At 63.5% G+C, this 18,575-nt stretch overlaps 2 protein-coding genes across 2 annotated transcripts; both read right to left on the bottom strand.

The window, feature by feature from the left end:
* LOC143692335 (histone-lysine N-methyltransferase SUV39H1-like) lies at positions 1-6,380 on the bottom strand. The gene is made up of 6 exons (XM_077172520.1): positions 6,208-6,380; positions 5,345-5,490; positions 3,481-4,143; positions 2,199-2,345; positions 1,573-1,702; positions 1-208 (listed from the first exon to the last, which is right to left on the bottom strand). Exons 1-6 carry the CDS (start codon positions 6,224-6,226, stop codon positions 69-71), a joined length of 1,245 nt encoding a protein of 414 aa, XP_077028635.1. The 5' UTR covers positions 6,227-6,380; the 3' UTR covers positions 1-68.
* A 589-nt stretch (positions 6,381-6,969) lies between these two features.
* On the bottom strand, positions 6,970-18,058 carry LOC129134220 (actin nucleation-promoting factor WAS). Its single transcript, XM_077172416.1, has 12 exons — positions 17,857-18,058; positions 16,015-16,193; positions 15,002-15,088; positions 14,405-14,500; positions 13,453-13,492; positions 13,290-13,328; positions 11,506-11,707; positions 10,070-10,112; positions 9,030-9,182; positions 7,739-7,825; positions 7,147-7,246; positions 6,970-7,058 (listed from the first exon to the last, which is right to left on the bottom strand). Exons 1-12 carry the CDS (start codon positions 17,861-17,863, stop codon positions 6,970-6,972), a joined length of 1,122 nt encoding a protein of 373 aa, XP_077028531.1. The 5' UTR covers positions 17,864-18,058.
* Between the last annotated feature and the right edge of the window lie 517 nt (positions 18,059-18,575).

Genomic DNA, 18,575 nt, shown 5'->3' with positions numbered 1-18,575 from the left:
CGCTGCGGGCGGCAGTGGAGGCGTGGCCCAGGTGTGCGGTGGGTGTGGCCAGCGGTGGCCCAGGTGTTTCAGAACAGGTACTTGCGGCACGAGGCCGCCCCGCACTTGCACTCGATGCGGCCGCGGGCACGGGGGGAGCCCCCCAGGGACCCCCCCACCAGCCCAAAGTTGGAGTCCATGCGGGTGCTCTCGGCGTCCACGGGGTCCACTGCGGGGAAAGGTGCGCTCAGGTACCGCCCAGGTGTGCTCAGGTACCACCCAGGTGTGCTCAGGTACCACCCAGGTGTGACCAGGACCCACCCAGGTGTGCTCAGGTACCACCCAGGTGTGCTCAGGTACCGCCCAGGTGTGGCCAGGACCCACCCAGGTGTGCTCAGGTACCGCCCAGGTGTGACCAGGACCCGCCCAGGTGTGGCCAGGACCCGCCCAGGTGTGACCAGGACCCACCCAGGTGTGATCAGGAACCCCCCAGGTGTGGCCAGGACCCACCCAGGTGTGACCAGGAACCCCCCAGGTGTGACCAGGACCCACCCAGGTGTGGCTCTGACTCCCCCAGGTGTGATCAGGACCCACCCAGGTGTGACCAGGACCCACCCAGGTACAGCCTGGAATCCCCCAGGTGTGACCAGGAACCCCCCAGGTGTGCTCAGGTACCACCCAGGTGTGACCAGGATGCCCCAGATACAGCCTGGGACCCACCCAGGTGTGGCCAGGAACCACCCAGGTGTGGCCCTGACCCCCCCCAGGTGTGGCCAGGGACAGGTGTGTGACAGGTACAGGTGTGTAACAGGTGTATGACAGGTGTGTGACAGGTACAGGTGTGACAGGTGTGTGACAGGTGTATGACAGGTACAGGTGTGTGCCAGGTACCGTGCATGTTGTAGTTGAAGGTGAGCTCCTCCCCGGCCCGGATGGGTTTCAGGGCAGGTACAGGTGTGTGATATGGGCATGTACAGGTGTGTAACAGGTGTATGACAGGTACAGGTGTGTGTCAGGTACCGTGCATGTTGTAGTCGAAGGTGAGCTCCTCCCCAGCCCGGATGGGCCTGGTTGCGAACAGGGCAATGGGGACAGGGACAGGTGTGACAGGGACAGGTGTGTGACAGGTACAGGTGTGACAGGTACAGGTGTGTGCCAGGTACCGTGCATGTTGTAGTCGAAGGTGAGCTCCTCCCCGGCCCGGATGGGCCTGGTGGCAGGGACAGGTGTATGACAGGTGTGACAGGTGTGTGCCAGGTGTGGCAGGTACAGGTGTGTGTCAGGTACCGTGCATGTTGTAGTCGAAGGTGAGCTCCTCCCCGGCCCGGATGGGCCTGGTTGCGAACAGGGCAATGGGGACAGGGACAGGTGTGACAGGGACAGGTGTGACAGGGACAGGTGTGACAGGTGTGACAGGGACAGGTGTGTGACAGGTACAGGTGTGACAGGTACAGGTGTGTGCCAGGTACCGTGCATGTTGTAGTCGAAGGTGAGCTCCTCCCCGGCCCGGATGGGCCTGGTGGCAGGGACAGGTGTATGACAGGTGTGACAGGTGTGTGCCAGGTGTGGCAGGTACAGGTGTGTGTCAGGTACCGTGCATGTTGTAGTCGAAGGTGAGCTCCTCCCCGGCCCGGATGGGCCTGGTTGCGAACAGGGCGATGCGCGGCAGCCGCTGGTCCAGGTTCTCGATGAACACGTTGTACACCTGCAGGTTGGGGTCACACTGCCCCGCCCCCCCGGGTGAGCCACGCCCCAACAGGTGAGCCCCGCCCACAGCACCTGACACACCCAACCACGTGAGCCCCACCCACAGCACCTGACCCACCCACACAGGTGAGACACACCCGGCAGGTGAGCCCCACCCACAGCACCTGACACACCCAACCAGGTGAGCCCCACCCACAGCACCTGACCCACCCACACAGGTGAGACACACCCAGCAGGTGAGCCCCGCCCACAGCACCTGACACACCCAACCAGGTGAGACACACCCACAGCACCTGACCCACCCACACAGGTGAGCCCCACCCACAGCTGGGGGAAAAGGTGCTGGAAGCTCCACCCACAAGAGAGGTAAGGCCCCATCTGTGGGCAGATAAACCACACCTGTGGGCAGGTTAAACCCACACCTGAGCCCAGGTAAACCCACACCTGAGCCCAGATAAGCCCGCCCCAAGCCCAGGTAAGGCCACACCTGAGCCCAGGTAAGCCGCACTCACGCTGTGGTTGACGAAGTGCGAGATGTTGCCGTAGTGGGCGGCGTCCACGGTGTACACGTCCTCCACGTAGTCCAGGTCGAACAGGTACGTGGCGCCCTGGCGGTCGTACACCTGTCCCCGGCGCTCCGCCTCCTCCGAGGTGATGATCTGGGACAGGGACACACCTGTCACACACCTGGGGAACATCTGAACCACCCCACACACCTGTCACACACCTGAACCACACCTGTCACACACCTGGGCACACCTGGCACACACCTGGCACACACCTGGGGAACACCTGTACCACACCTGTCACACACCTGGGCACACCTGTACCTTCTCACACCTGCACCGTGTAACACCTGGCACACACCTGGGGCCCCACATGGCACACACCTGATCCACCCCACATACCTGGGGCACACCTGAACTGTGTCACACCTGTCCCACACCTGTCCTGTGTCACACACCCCTGTATCACACCTGTACTGTGTCACACCTGTCCCACACACCTGTACTGTCACACACACCTGTCCCACACGTGTGGCGCTCACCTCTCCCACGTACTCCATGACGAAGGAGTTCTTGCGGATGCGCTGCAGCGTGCGCACGCCCCAGCCCTGTCACACACACCTGTACAGTGTCACACACACCTGTATCACACCTGTATCACACCTGTACAGTGTCACACACACCTGTACTGTGCACACACCTGTATCACACCTGTACTATGTCACACACACCTGTATCACACCTGTACTGTCACACCTGTCTCACACACCTGTACTGTGTCACACACACCTGTACTGTGCACACACACCTGTATCACAGACCTGTCCTGTGTCACACACACCTGTCCTGTGTCACACCTGTCCCACACACCTGTCCTGTGTCACACACACCTGTCCTGTGTCACACCTGTCCCACACACCTGTATCACACCTGTACTGTCACACCTGTATCACAGACCTGTCCTGTGTCACACAGACCTGTCCTGTGTCACACACACCTGTACTGTGCCACACCTGTCACACACCCCTGTATCACACCTGTACTGTCACACACACCTGTATCACACCTGTCCCACACCTGTGGTGCTCACCTCTCCCACGTACTCCATGACGAAGGAGTTCTTGCGGATGCGCTGCAGCGTGCGCACGCCCCAGCCCTGTCACACACACCTGTACTGTGTCACACCTGTCACACACACCTGTCCTGTGTCACACACCTGTCACACACCCCTGTATCACACCTGTACTGTCACACACACCTGTCACACACCTGTCCCACCTGAGCTCACCTCTCCCACGTACTCCATGACGAAGGAGTTCTTGCGGATGCGCTGCAGCGTGCGCACGCCCCAGCCGCGCCCGTCGCCGGTGCGGAAGATGCACAGGTCGTAGCGGATGCCGCGCTGCACCACACGGTTGGGGCACTCGGCGCCGCAGCGGCAGCGCGAGTTGCACTCGTAGATGGGCAGCCCCGCCCGGATCCGCACCTGCCCGGCCTCGTTGTAGGCGAACCTGTTGCGCGAGGCGCCCGGGCAGCAGCCCCCGGCCAGCGTGGCCTCGGCCAGGCAGTCCCGGCACTCGCAGCCGGCCGCCACGGGGGTCAGCGCCACGCCCGCGCCCACCTTGTACTCGTTGACGTAGACGAAGTCGCGGGGCGGCCCGTGCAGGTCCACCTCGTTCTCCACGGCGATGCGGCCGCGGTGGCTGCGCGTGCGGTTCAGGTGGCGCTCCCAGCGCCGCAGCGCCCGCCGCTGCTCCGCCTTCTGCGCCAGGTAGGACACGGCGCGGGCGGGGAGCCCGCGGGGCCCCGGCCGCACCGGCCCGCCCGGCGCTCGGGCCAGGTCGGCGTGAAGCTGCTGCAGCAGCCCCCGGCAGCGCAGGTTGCGGCGCGGCTCCCAGGTGTTGGCAGTGGAGGGGTAACCGCGCCACTTCACCAGGTAGAACTCCTCGTCCTGGGTTGGGGGGGATAATGGGGGGTTAGGGGTACGGGGGTGGGCTGTGGGGATCCCCCCTGCGGGGACTTGGAAGGTTCTGGAGTGACCCCAATGTCTGGAGACACTGTGGGGTCTCACAGGGTCAGGAAGGACATGGGAACATGGGGGAGTCTGAGGGTCTCATGAGGTATGGGGAGTTATGGAGTGACCCCAATGTCTGGAGACACTGTGGGGTTTCATAAGGTCTCAGGGGTCCTGGAGTGACCCCAGTGTGGGGGTCCTGTAGGGCCTAATAGGGTCAGGGGGGTTCTGGAGAGACCCCAATGTCTGGAGACACTGTGGGGTCTCACAGGGTCAGGAGGGACCCAGGAACATGGGGGACTCCGAGGGTCTCATGAGACCTGGGGGGTTCTGGAGAGACCCCAATGTCTGGAGACACTGTGGGGTCTCACAGGGTCAGGAAGGACACAGGAATCTGGGGGAGTTCAGGGTCTGGGGGCACCCAGGGGTCTGGGGCATTCTGGAGTGACCCCAGTGTGGGGATTCTTTGGGGTCTCACAAGGCCAGGAGGGAGCCAGGAACATGAGGGACTCTGAGGGTCTCCTGAGATCTCGGGGGTCCTGGAGTGACCCCAGAGTGGGGATTCCTTGGGGTCTCACAAGGTCAGGACAGTCCTGGAGTGACCCCAATGTCCAGGGACCCTTTGGGGCCTGACAGGGTCAGAGGTTCTTGGGGGGTCACTTCCCAGTTTGGGGTTCCCAGGTCAGTTCCTAATTCAGGGGTCCCGGTTGGGGGTCCCTGAAGGGGTCCCTGTGTCTGTGAGGGGGTCCCAGTTTGGGGGTCCTGCTGTCTGTGGGGGTCCCAGTTAGGGAGCCCTGGGTGAGTTCCTGGTGTCTGTTGGGGTCCCGGTTCGGGGGTCCCGCTGTGTGAGGGGGTCCCAGTTCGGGGCTCCCAGTTTGGGGGTCCTGGTGTCTGTGGGGCCCCGGTTTGGGGGTCCCAGTTCGGGGGTCCTGCTCTCTGTGGGATCCCAGTTCAAGGGCCCTGCTGTCTGTGGGGTCCCAGTTAGGGGGTCCCAGTTCGGGGGTCCTGCTCTCTGTGGGGTCCCATTTCGGGGGTCCTGCTCTCTGTGGGGTCCCAGTTCAGGGGTCTCAGTTCGGGGGTCCCGCTCTCTGTGGGGTCCCGGTTCAGGGGTCCGGTTCGGGGGTCCCGCGGCCCTCACCCGCACTCTCCGGTAGTCGCACAGCAGCTCCACCTCGAAGTCGGCGAGGTTGCGGCGGGTGACGCCGAGGGCGCGGCACCGCACGCGCTGCAGCCGGCACAGCTCCTGCAGCTGCGACCACGGCGACAGGCAGCACACGGAGCACTCTGCGGGTGTCACCGAGGGGTGGGGGACACACCGGGGGACAACGTGAGGGGACAGGTGACACCACAGACCCCCCCCCGGGCCCGCCCAACCCTGCCCTGACCAGCCCGCACCGCTCGCTCTGTCGCGACAGGCAGCACACGGAGCACCCTGCGGGTGTCACCGAAGGGTGGGGACACACCCGGGGACAACGTGAGGGGACAGGTGACACCGCAGACCCCCCCCCCAACCTCACACAGCTCCCACAGACCCTCCTGCACCGCTCGCTCTGTCGCGACAGGCAGCACATGGAGCACCCTTGCAGGTGTCACCGAGGGGAGGGGACACACCAAGGGGGGGGCCGTGAGGGGACAGGTGACACCACAGCCCCCCCCCTCACCTCACACAGCCCCCCCCACCCCGGGCCCGCCCACACCGCTCGCTCTGTCGCGACCACACGACAGCGACGACACGGGGCACTCCGGGGGGGTGGACACCGGGTGGGTGAGGGGACACTGGGGGGCGGAATTTGGGGACAGGACAGCGCCCCCCCCCCCGTCCCCTCACACGCTCCCCTCCCCCCCCTCAGCGCGTTCCCGCCACTTTTCCCTCCCCCGTCCCCTCAGGCGCCAACGGCCGCGCGCGGAAGCGGCGCCGTCCCCTCAGAGCCCCCCCCCCCGCCCCTGATTTCCCCCTCACGCTCCCTCGGAGACCCCTCGGGCCCGCCCCGCTCGCGCCACCTTTTAAATTTTCCGCCATTTTCAGCCGCCGCCGCTTTTTTTTGTCTTTTTCCGCCTTTTCCCTTTTTTTTTCTGGCGACGCTTCCGCCCGGCGGGCAGCGCGAGGGGCGGGGCTTCCTCCGCCCGCGCCCAGCGTCTATTGGCTGAATCTAAAGCTGATTTGCATACTGACAGCTGGCCGCTCGCCTTCCATTGGCTGGCGACGTGATTTATTTGCATACTGACAGCTACCCGCCCGTTCTCTATGGTCGCCGCGCCGCTTCATTTGCATAATATCTGATCCCGCCATTGGTCGCCCCGTGGGTAGATTTGCATATCACTCCCAGCAGCACCCGCGAGGCCTCATTTACATACTGGCACGAATTGAGCGATTTCCATTGGCCGCTGCGCTGTCTCATTTGCATACCGCTCCCAGCATTCCCCGCGCCCGGCGCCGATCCCGAATTCCGCCGTTTTTCCCCATTTTCCCCGCGGTTTTCCTGGTTTGGAGCCGCGGGAAGCGCGGGATTCCCTGGAGCCTCTCCCCGAGCCGCTCCATCCCGCTTCCCCTCCTCGAGCCGGGCTCATTAAACGGTAATTAATCAATTAATTAACGAGGCGACTGGTCACGTGACTCCTGCGTTTATTTGGTACCTGCGGGGTTGGGGTGGGGGGAAATTGGGATGGGATGGAAAAGGGGGGGGGGGGGAGGAAAAACCGGGGCCCCTCCCCCCCCGAGCTGGGGGAGGGGTGGGGGGGGGCCATTTGGGTCTGGAGGCGTCCTTAGAAGCGGGGGGGGAGAGGGGGATGGGGAGGGGTCTCAATCGTCCATTCATCATCATCTTCCTCCTCCTCGCTGGCCGTGCCTTCATCTGGGGAGGGGTGAAAAATGGGGGTCAGGGGGGGTTTTTGGGGGGGGTTTTGGGGGTTTCGGGGGGGTTTTTTGGGGAGGGGTCTCACCCGAGGAATGGATGACGCGGCTTCGTTTCTGCATCACGTCATCAGGGCCCCCACGAGCCCCCAGCGCCGGGACCCGCGCCCACCTCGGGGTCTCAGGGGTCTGGAAGGGGAGGGGGGGCACGGGGAGAGGTCAGGCAGGACCCCCCCCACCCAAGAAATGATAACGGGACCACCCACCCAAAAAAACGGGCATGGAACAGCCCCTCCCCCATCCCATGGGGTCCCCCATAGGTCACGGGAGCCCCCCCTGGAGCCCCCTCCCCCCTCACAGAGCATCCCACCCCCCCATTTTGGGGTCCCACCCCCATTTTGGGGTCCCATCCCTTTTTGGGGTTCCTACCCTCCTTTTTGGGGCTCCCCCCATTTTTAGGCTCCCACCCCCCCAATTTTGGTGTCCCACCCCCCGTTTTTGGTGTCCCCACGCCCCATTTCTGGGGTCCCCACCTTGTTGAGCGTCACCCCCTGGCGGATCTGGTCCAGCAGCGCCCCCCGGCCCGGGGGGGTCGCGGGGGGGGCGCCCCCGGAGGGGGGAGGGGGCGGCGGAGGAGGGGGAGGGGGAGGAGCGGCCGCTCCGGAGAGGGCGGAGCCTCGCGGGGGAGGGGCGGGGCCTCGGAGGAGGGGGGAGGGGCGGGGGGAGGGGGGGCGGGGCTGCCGCGGCCCGGGGGGGGAGGGGGCGGCCCTGGGGGAGGGGAGAGAGAGAGAAGGGGGCGGGGTCAGAGGGGGCACAGGGGGGCACGGAGACCCTCGGAGGGTCCCCAGGTACCCCCCAGGTGTGCCCAGCCCCACCCCCAGGTGCCCCCAGGTGTGCCCAGGTGTCCCCAGGTGTGCCCAGGTCCCACTCAGGTGTGCCCAGGTCCTGTCCAGGTGTGCCCAGGTCCCGCTCAGGTGTCCCCAGGTCCTGTCCAGGTGTCCCCACGTGTCCCCAGGTGCCTCCCAGATGTGCCCAGGTGCCCCCAGGTGTCTCAGCCCCATCCCAGGTGTGCCCAGGTATCCCCAGGTGTCTCCGTGTCCCTCCCAGGTCCCTCCCAGCTGTCCCCAGGTGTGCCCAGGTCTCTCCATGTGTCCTCTGCCCTACTCCCAGCTGCCCCCAGCTGTCCCCAGGTCCCTCCCAGGTGTTCCCAACTGTCCCCAGGTGTCCCCAGGTGTGCCCAGGTCCTTCCCAGGTGTGCCCACCCTGCCTGCCCATCTCCTCGTGCACGGCCTGCAGCACCCTGTGGCTGTCCCCAGCTGTCCCCAGGTGTGCCAGGTGCCTCATGGCCGTGTCCAGGTCCCTCCCAGCTGTCCCCAGGTGTGTCCCCAGGGTGGTCCCCAGGTGTGTCCCCAGGTGTGTCCCCAGCTGTCCCCAGGTGTGCCCAGCTGTCCCCAGGTGTGTCCCCAGGTGTGTCCCCAGCTGTCCCCAGGTGTGTCCCCAGGTGTGTCCCCAGCTGTCCCAGGTGTGCCCAGCTGTCCCCAGGTGTCCCCAGGTGTGCCCACCCTGCCTGCCCATCTCCTCGCGCATGGCCTGCAGCCCCCTGTGGCTGTCCCCAGGTGTCCCCAGCTGTCCCCAGGTGTGTCCCCAGGTGTCCCCAGGTGTCCCCAGGTGTGTCCCCAGCTGTCCCCAGGTGTGCCCAGCTGTCCCCAGCTGTCCCCAGGTGTGTCCCCAGGTGTGTGCCCACCCTGCCTGCCCATCTCCTCGCGCACGGCCTGCAGCCCCCTGTGGCTGTCCCCAGGTGTGTCCCCAGCTGTCCCCAGGTGTCCCCAGCTGTCCCCAGGTGTGTCCCCAGGTGTGTGCCCACCCTGCCTGCCCATCTCCTCGCGCACGGCCTGCAGCCCCCTGTGGCTGTTCCCAGGTGTCCCCAGCTGTCCCCAGCTGTCCCCAGGTGTGTCCCCAGGTGTGTGCCCACCCTGCCTGCCCATCTCCTCGCGCACGGCCTGCAGCCCCCCTGGCGCTCGATGAAGTCGTGGATCAGCCGCGAGGTCTCGGCGTCGGCCAAGTGGCGCTCGCTGACCCCGGCCTGGGCGAAGAGCGAGCGCAGGGCGGGGTCCAGGGCGGCCAGCTGGGGACAGGGACAGGGACAGGGACACGCTGAGGGGTCAGTGTCACACATTGAGGGGTCAGTGTCACACATTGAGGGGTCAGTGTCACACACTGAGGGGTCAGTGTCACACTGAAGGGTCAGTGACACACATTGAGGGGTCAGTGACACCCCATGGGGACCCCAGCTGCCAGCTGGGGACAGGGACAGGGACAGGGACACTCTGAGGGGTCAGTGTCACACATTGAGGGGTCAGTGTCACCCCATGGGACAGGAGTGACCACAGGGCAGGTTCCAGGGTGGCCAGCTGGGGACAGGGATAGGGACAGGGACAGGGGACAGGGGACACGGGACAGGGACAGGGACAGGGACGGGGACAGGGGACGGGGGACACGGGACAGGGGACAGGGGACGGGGACAGGGACAGGGACAAGGGACAGGGATGGGGACAGGGACAGGAAACGGGGACAGGGACAGGGATGGGGACAAGGACGGGGACGGGGACAGGGACAGGGACAGGGGACAATGGCAAGGACAGGGGACAGGGAACGGGGACAGGGATGGGGACAGGGACAAGGGACAGGGATGGGGACAGGGGCAGGGACAGGGACGGGGACACGCTGAGGGGTCAGTGTCACACACTGAGGGGTCAATGTCACCCCCCACAGGGTCCCTGTCACCCCACGGGGACCCCAGCTGGGTCAGTGCCACACTGAGGGGTCAGTGCCACACTGAGGGGTCAATGTCACACGCTGAGGGGTCAGTGTCACACTGAGGGGTCACTGTCACCCCACGGGGACCCCAGCTGGGTCAGTGTCACACACTGAGGGGTCAGTGTCACCCCCAGGGTCAGCGTCACCAACCACGGGGGACACGGGGGGGGACACGGCCCCGGGGGTGTCACCTACATCAAAGCCACCACTGGGGTCCCACCCGACGTGACTGACGTGCCTGGGGGGGAGGGGAGGGGTCAGAGGTGAGACCCCGCCCCCCTGAACCCCACAGACCCCAAAACCCCCTGGAGACCCCCCCAAACCCCCTGGAGACCCCCCCCAAAACCCCCCCAAAAACCCCAAATCCCCCCAAACCTCCCCCAAAACCCCCCCACACCCTACAGCCACCCTGTGCCCCCCCAAATCCCCCCCAGGGACCCCAAAACCCCCAGGCCCTGAAACTCCCCCCAAATCCCTCCCACAGACCCCAAATCCCCCAGCTCCAAAATCCCCCCCAGACCCCAAAATCCCCCCCAGAGACCCCAAATTCCCCCCCACAGCCCCAAAATCCCCCAGCCCCAAATCCCTCTCAGAACCCAAAGCCCCCCACCCTAAAATCCCCCCCAGAGACCCCAAAATCCCCCCCAGAAACCCCAAACCCCCCAAAACCCCAACCCCAAAATCCGCCCCAGAGACCCCAAAATCGCCCCCAGAGACCCCAAATCCCCCAGCCCCAAATCTTCCCCAGAGACCCCAAAATCCCTCTCAGAACCCAAATTCCCCCAGCCCCAAAATCCGCCCCAGAGACCCCAAATTCCCCCAGAGACCCCAATTCCCTCCAAAACCCCAAACCCCCCCAAAACCCCAACCCCACAGCCCCCAAATCCCCCCAGCCCCAAAATCCGCCCAGAGACCCCCAAATCCCTCCCAAAGACTCCAAACCCCCCCAAAACCCCAACCCCACAGCCCCAAAATTCCCCCAGCCCCAAAATCCGCCCCAGAGACCCCAAATCCCTCCCAAAGACCCCAAAGCCCCTCAAACCCTCCCCAAATCCCCCAAAACCCAACCCCACAACTCCCAAATCCCCCCAGCCCCAAAATCCCCCCCAGAGACCCCAAAACCCCCCCAAAACCCCAACCCCACAGCCCCCAAATCCCCCAGCCCCAAATCCCTCCCAAAGCCCCCAAAACCCCCCCAAAACTCCCCCAAAACCCCCCAAAACCCAACCCCCCATCCCCCAAATCCCCCAGCCCCAAAATCCCCCCCAGAGACCCCAAATTCCCCAGCCCCCAAATCTTCCCCAGAGACCCCAAAATCCCTCCCAGAACCCAAATCCCCCAGCCCCAAAATCCCCCCCAGAGACCCCAAAATCCCTCTCAGAACCCAAATTCCCCCAGCCCCAAAATCCCCCCCAGAGACCCCAAATCCCCCAGCCCCAAATCCCTCCCAAAACCCCCCAAAACCCCCCCAAAACCCAACCCCACAGCCCCCAAATCCCCCAGCCCCAAAATCCCCCCAGAGACCCCCAAATCCCCCCCACCTCAAATCCCAGAGACCCCAAACCCCCCCAAACGCCCCCCACCCCAAACCCCTCCAAGCCCCCAGCCCCAAAATCCCCCCCCAGACCCACTTGAAGCCGGAGGGGACCCCGATATCGGCCTTGGAGATTTTCTTGCGCCCCCTCCCCCCCTTTTTGTGCTCGCCGGGGGGGGGTCCCGAGGTGGGGGAGGGGCCCGAGGTGGGGGAGGGGCCCGAGGGGGGGCTGGGCAGCCCCCGGTACCGGCTGGGGGTGATGTCGGGGTTGGGGATGGGCACGGCCGGGATGGGGGGGCCTGGGGGGGGGAAAAATCGTTATGGGGACCCCCCCCCCCACCTCGTTATGGGGAGAACCCCGAAAGACCCCAGAGACCCCAAAGTTCCTACCCAGAGACCCCAAAATCCCTCCCCAAACCACCCAGAGACCCCAAAATTCCCCCCCAAAACCACCCAGAGACCCCAAAATTCCCCCAGAGACCCCAAAATTCCCCCCCAAACCACCCAGAAACCCCAAAATTCCCCCCCAAAACCACCCAGAGACCACCAAAATTCCCCCCAGAGACCCCAAAATTCCCACCCAGAGACCCAAAATCCTCCCAGGGACCCCAAAATCCCCCCCAAAACCATCCCAGAGACCCCAAAATTCCCCCCAGAGACCCCAAAATCCCTCCCAAACCACCCAGAGCCCCCTCAAAGATCCAAAACTACCCCAGAGACCCCAAAATGCCTCCCCAGTGACCCCAAAATTTGCCCCCAGAGACCCCAAAATTCCCCCCCAAACCACCCAGAAAACCCCAAAATTCCCCCCCAAAACCACCCAGAGACCCAAAATTCCTCCCCAGAGACCCCAAAATCCCCATCCAAAACCACCCCAGAAACCCCAAAATCCCCCCCAGATACCCCAAACCTGCCCCAAAGACCCCAAAATCTCCCCCAAACCACCCAGAAACCCCAAAATTCCTCCCCAGAGATCCAAAATCCCCACCCAAAACCACCCCAGAAACCCCAAAATTCCTCCCCAAAACCACCCAGAGACCCCAAAATTGAGACCCCAAAATCCCCACCCAAACCACCCCAGAAACCCCAAAATCCCTCCCCAGAGACCCCAAAATTGCCCCAGAGACCCCCCCCCAAAGACCCAAAACCACCCCAGAAACTCCAAATTTTCCCCCAGAGACCCCAAACCTGCCCCAAAGACCCCAAACCAACCCCAGAGACCCCAAAATCACCCCAGAACCCCCCAAATTTCCCCCAAATTCCCTTCTGGGCCCTCCTAAGCCCCTTTAATAGGGCAGAACCCCCCAAAATGGGACAGAACCCCCCAAAATGGGACAGGACCCCCCAAAATGGGACAGAACCCCCCAAAATGGGCAGGACCCCCCCAAATGAGGCAGAACACCCCAAAATGGGACAGAACACCCCAAAATGGGCAGGACCCCCAAAATGGGACAGAACCCCCCAAAATGGGGCAGGACCCCCCCAAAATGGGACAGAACCCCCCAAAAATGGGGCAGGACCCACCAAAATGGGGCAGACCCCCCAAAATGGGGCAGAACCCCCCAAAATGGGACAGAACCCCCAAAAATGAGGCAGGACTCCCCAAAATGGGGCAGGACCCCCCCAAATGAGGCAGAACACCCCAAAATGGGGCAGAACCCCCCAAAATGGGACAGAACCCCCCCAAAATGAGGCAGAACCCCCCCCAAAATGGGGCAGGACCCCCCAAAATGGGGCAGGACCCCCCAAAATGGGACAGAACCCCCCAAAAATGGGGCAGGACCCCCCCAAATGGGACAGAACACCCCCAAAATGGGGCAGAACCCCCCAAAATGGGGCAGAACCCCCCAAAAATGGGTCAGGACCCCCCTCCCCACTCACCCTCAGGGTTGGGGGTCCTGGGGAGGCTCCCCCGCCGCTCTGGGGGGGCACAGGGAGGGTCAGTGGGGGTGAGGACCCCCCCAAATGACCCCAAAATGGCCCAAAATCGCCCAAAATGGCCCCAAAATGGCCCCAAATGGCCCCCGGGGGGGTCAGGACTCACCATGGCCGGGGGGTGGGGGAGGGGGCAGCGGCTGCTTCTCTGTGGGGGAGAAAAGGGGGGGTCAGAGGGGGGGGAGGGGCGGTTTGGGGGGGGTCCCGGGAGGATTTTGGGGCATCCTGAGGGGATTTGGGGGGGTTCTGGTGCAGTTTTGGGGTCCTCAGGTGCATTTTGGGATGCCAGGTGGATTTGGGGGGGTCCCCAGGTGGGTTTTGGGATGCCCAGGTGCATTTTGGGGGTTCCCAGGTGGATTTTGGGGGTTCCCAGGTGCATTTTAGGAAGTCCCAGGTGCATTGTGGGTGTCCCCAGGTGCATTTTAAGGTTCCCAGGTAGATTTTGGGGGTCCCCAGGTGCGTTTTGAAGCTCCCCAGGTGCATTTTGGCCATTCCCAGGTCTATTTGGGGCTCGCCAGGTGCATTTTAGGAAGTCCCAGGTGCATTTTGGGCTCCCCACATGGATTTTGAAGCGCCCCAGATGCATTTTGGGGGTTCCCACATGGATTTTGGAGGTTCCCAGGTGCATTTTGGGGCTCCCCACATGGATTTTGATGTTCCCAGGTGCATTCTGGGCTCCCCAGATGCATTTTGGAGGTTCCCAGGTGGATTTTGGGGCTCCCCACATGGATTTTGACGCTCCCGAGGCGCATTTTGGGGTCCCCGGGTGCATTTTGGATGTCCCCAGGTACATTTTGGGGGTCCCCAGGTGCATTTTGGGGCTCCCCACGTGGATTTTGGATGTCCCCAGGTGCATTTTAGGAAGTCCCAGGTGCATTTTGGGGCTCCCCACATGGATTTTGAAGCGCCCCAGGTGCATTTTGGGGGGTCCCAGGTGCAATTTTGGGGTTCCCAGGTGCATTTTGGGTGTCCCGGGTGCATTTTGGGGTCCCCAGGTGCATTTTGGGTTCCCCAGGTGCATTTTTGGGGTTCCAGATGTATTTTGGGGAGGGGTCTCTCACCGCCCGCTGCTGCCGCCGCCGCAGCCTCTCCTGGACTCGGCCCTCGAACGTCGCAGCCTCGGCCTCAGAGGCGAAGTTCAGCCCCGCCCACCCCTCCTGAGCCAATCAGGAGCGGCCGTGGGCAGCCAGGCCACGCCCACTTACCCAGAGCCACACCCACTTTTGGCCAAACCACACCCACTTTCCCTTATAGGGCGTTTATCAATTGGCCACACCCATCAAGCACCACAGCCACGCCCATTTCCCTTATTTGGTCATGCTGTGGTCATACCTGCCTATAAAAGACCACGCCCACTGATAGCCACGCCCATTTCCCTTATATGGCCACACCCCATTGCAAACAGGTCACACCTACCTCAAGATGACCACACCCATAATATCTGACCACACCCACTTTATCGAGACCACGCCCCCACACCAAATTCACCCCGCCCCAAAGCCCCGCCCGTTTAAGCCCCTCCCCCTTGACCACACCCATAATGGCTCCTCCCTCCTCATCTGTGGCCACCTCCAGCCCCACCCACTGACCCCACCCAAATTTAGCCACGCCCCCACCACGCCCTCCCTTGGCCACGCCCCCAAGCCCCGCCCACTCACGTGGCTGACGAAGGTGTGGAAAAAGGGGGTGGGGGTCTTGTAGCCCATCCCCCCCTGCAGCTCCTGCTCCCACCACAGCTCCCCGGCCTGGGGGGGCAAATTTGGGGTCAGGGACCCCCAAAACCCCTCAGGGACCCCCAAAACCCCTCAGGGACCACAAAAACCCCTCAGGGACCCCAAAACCCCTCAGGGACCCCAAAAACCCCTCAGGGACCCCCAAAACCCCTCAGGGACCCCCACTCAATCCCAATCCTCTTGATCTCCCCCCATCCACCCCAAAACCCCTCAGGGACCCACAAAAACCCCTCAAGGACCCCCACTCAATCCCAATCCTCTTGATCTCCCCCCATCCCAGGATTTTGGGGATTCCCCCAGGATTTTGGGGACCCCCCCCAGAATTTTAGGACCCCCCCCAAGATTTTAGGACCCCTCTGGGATTTTGGGGTCCCCCCCAAAATTTGGGACCCCCCCCTCAAATAAATGGAGAATGATGAAGTGGAACCATCAGGGGCTGTCTTGGACCCACCCCCTTGGGTTTTAGGGACCCCCCCCCAGAATTTTGGGGTCCCCCTCATGCATTTTGGGACCCCTCTGTGATTTTGGTGTGCCCCCCAAAATTTGGGACCCCCCTCAAATAAACAGAGGATGATGAAGTGGAAGCACCAGCATTGTCCTGAACCCATTCTTTTGGGTTTTAGCAATTCCCCAAGGACTTTAAGGACCCCCCCAGAATTTTGGGGTCCCCCTCACAGATTTTGGGAACCTCCCAAGATTTTAGGACCCGTCTGTGATTTTGGGGTGCCCCCCAAAATTTGGGACCCACCTTCAAATAAACAGAGGATGATGAAGTGGAAGCACCAGCATTGTCCTGAACCCATTCCCCTTGGGTTTTAGCAATTCCCCAAGGACTTTAGGGACCCCCCCAGAATTTTTGGGGTCCCCCTCATGGATTTTGGGGTCCCCCCCGAGATTTTGGGGTCCCCCCCGAGGGGTTTTGGGGTGCCCAGACTCACGGGCAGGCGGAAGATGCGGATGAAGTAGGAGCGCCGGGGGCTGTCCCGGACCAGGCAGGCGACGCCGCAGCCCCGGAGGCTCCAGGAGCCCCCCGGGACCCCCCCGGGACCCCCCGGGACCCCCCCAGGGACCCCCCCGGCTCGGCCACCACCAGCTGGACCACGGCGGTCACCAGGGTCTGCGGGGGGGACACGGGGGGGGGGACATGGGGCACCCCGAAATTCAACCTGGGAAGCTCAAAATGCCCCAAGGCTGCACTGAAACCCCAAAAGAGAGCCCAAAATCCAATCCAGACACCCCAAAATCCAGCCTGGTACCCCCAAAATCCAGCCCAGAGAGCCCAAAATCCAGCCCAGAGACCCCAAAATCCAGCCCAGAGACCCCAAAATCCATCCCCGAGACCCTAAAATCCAGCCCAGGGACCCCAAAATGGCCCCCGAGAACCCAAAATCCCCCAAGGCTGCACTGAAACCCCACCAGAGAACCCAAAATCCAACCTGGTACCCCCAAAATCCGTCCCAGAGAATTCAAAATCCATCCCCGAGACCCTAAAATCCAGCCAAGAGATCCTAAAATCCAGCCCAGGGACCCCAAAATCCCCCAAGGCTGCCCCAAAACCCCAAAAGAGAGCCCAAAATCCAACCTGGTACCCCCAAAATCCAGCCCAGACACCCCAAAATCCAGCCAAGAAATGCCCTCAACCCCCATTTCCCCCTTCCCAGTCCCCCCATTTCCTCCCAGTCCCCCAAACTCCCCCCCAAACCCCCCAAAATCTTCCCCATCCCACCCTAAATCTGCCCCAAATCCCCCTTAAACCCCCCCAGTGCCACCCAGTTCCCCCCAATCCCCTCCCAGTTCCCTCCCAGTCCCCCCAGTTCCCTCCCAGTTCCTCCCAGTGCCTCCCAATTCTCTCCCAGTCCCCTGAGATCCCCTCCCAGTCCCTCCCAGTCCCCCCAATTCCCTCCCAGCCCCTCCCAGTGCCTCCCAATTCTCTCCCAGTCCCTCCCAGTCCCCCCCAGTTCCCTCCCAGTTCCCCCCAGTTCCCTCCCAGTGCCCCGAGATCCCCTCCCAGTCCCTCCCAGTCCCCCCCAGTCCCCCCAATCCCCTCCCAGTTCCCCCAGTCCCTCCCAGTCCCCCCCAATCCCCTCCCAGTCCCTCCCAGTTCCCCCCAGTCCCTCCCAGTCCTTTCCCAGTTCCCTCCCAGTTCCTCCCATTCCCTCCCAGTCCCTCCCAGTTCCCCCCAGTCCTTTCCCAGGTCCCTCCCAGTCCCCCCAATTCCCACCCAGTCCTCCCCAATTCCCTCCCAGTTCCCTCCCAGTCCCACCCAGTCCCCCCCAACTCCCCCAATCCCCTCCCAGTGCCCCCCAATCCCCTCCCAGTCCCTCCCAGTCCTTTCCCAGTTCCCTCCCAGTCCCTCCCAGTTCACCCCAGTGCCTCCCAGTCCCCCCAGTTCCCCCCAGTCCCTCCCAGTCCCTCCCAATCCCCTCCCAGTCCCACCCAGTCCTTTCCCAGTTCCCCCCCAATTCCCTCCCAGTTCCCCCCAGTCCCCTCCCAGTCTCTCCCAATTCACCCCCAGTCCCCCCCCGGTCCCTCCCAGTCTCTCCCAGTCCCTCCCAATTCCCTCCCAGTTCCCTCCCAGTCCCCCCAGTTCCCTCCCAGTTCCCTCCCAATCCTCTCCCAGTCCCCCCCAACTCCCCCAATCCCCTCCCAGTGCCCCCCAGTCTCTCCCAGTTCCCTCCCAGTCCCTCCCAGTCCCCCCCAATTCCCTCCCAGTCCCTCCCAGTCCCTCCCAGTTCCCCCCAGTCCCTCCCAGTCCCTCCCAGTTCCCCCCAGTTCCTCACCACGCATTTCCTGCCCAGCACCTCGAAGATCCTCAGGTTCTCCTGCTCCCCCAGCAGCTCCGAGGGGACGTTGTCCCCCCCCTGTCGCCCCCCCCGGCTCATCCCCAGATTTTTGGGACCCCCCCAAAAAATTCCTAAAACCCCAAAAATCCCTGGGAACCCCCAAAACTGCTCTGGGAACCCCCAAAAATCCCTGGGAACCCCAAAACCGCCTTGGGAACCCCAAAAATCCCTGGGAGCCCCAAAATTCCCCCTGGGAACCCAAAAAACCCCACAGGACCCCCCCAAAATCTGCCTGGGAACCCCCAAAATCCTCCCGGGGATCCCAAAAAAACCCCTGGGACCCCCCAAAATCCCCTCTGGGACCCCCCAAAACCCCCCCGGAGCCGCCCCCCAAAAATCTCTGGGTGCCCCCGAGGCCTCTTCCGGCCGGAAGCACCCAAAGGTGGCGGGGACGTCACCTCCGGACTGGGGTCACTGGGAGGGACTGGGGGGGACTGGGAGGGAGTGGGGGGCACTGAGAGGGAACTGGGGGGCACTGGGGGAGACTGGGAGGAACTGGGAGGGAGTGAGGGGGAACTGGGAGGGACTGGGAGGGACTGGGAGGGACTGGGGGGGACTGGGAGGGACTGGGAGGGACTGGGGGGGAACTGGGAGGGACTGGGGGGGACTGGGGGGGAACTGGGAGGGAGTGAGGGGGAACTGGGAGGGACTGGGAG

Source organism: Agelaius phoeniceus, chromosome 38 (assembly GCF_051311805.1).
Source record: "Agelaius phoeniceus isolate bAgePho1 chromosome 38, bAgePho1.hap1, whole genome shotgun sequence".
Taxonomy (NCBI): Eukaryota; Metazoa; Chordata; class Aves; order Passeriformes; family Icteridae; genus Agelaius; species Agelaius phoeniceus.
Note: the sequence above shows the minus strand (reverse complement) of the source record. Positions and strands in the feature narration are given on the sequence as shown.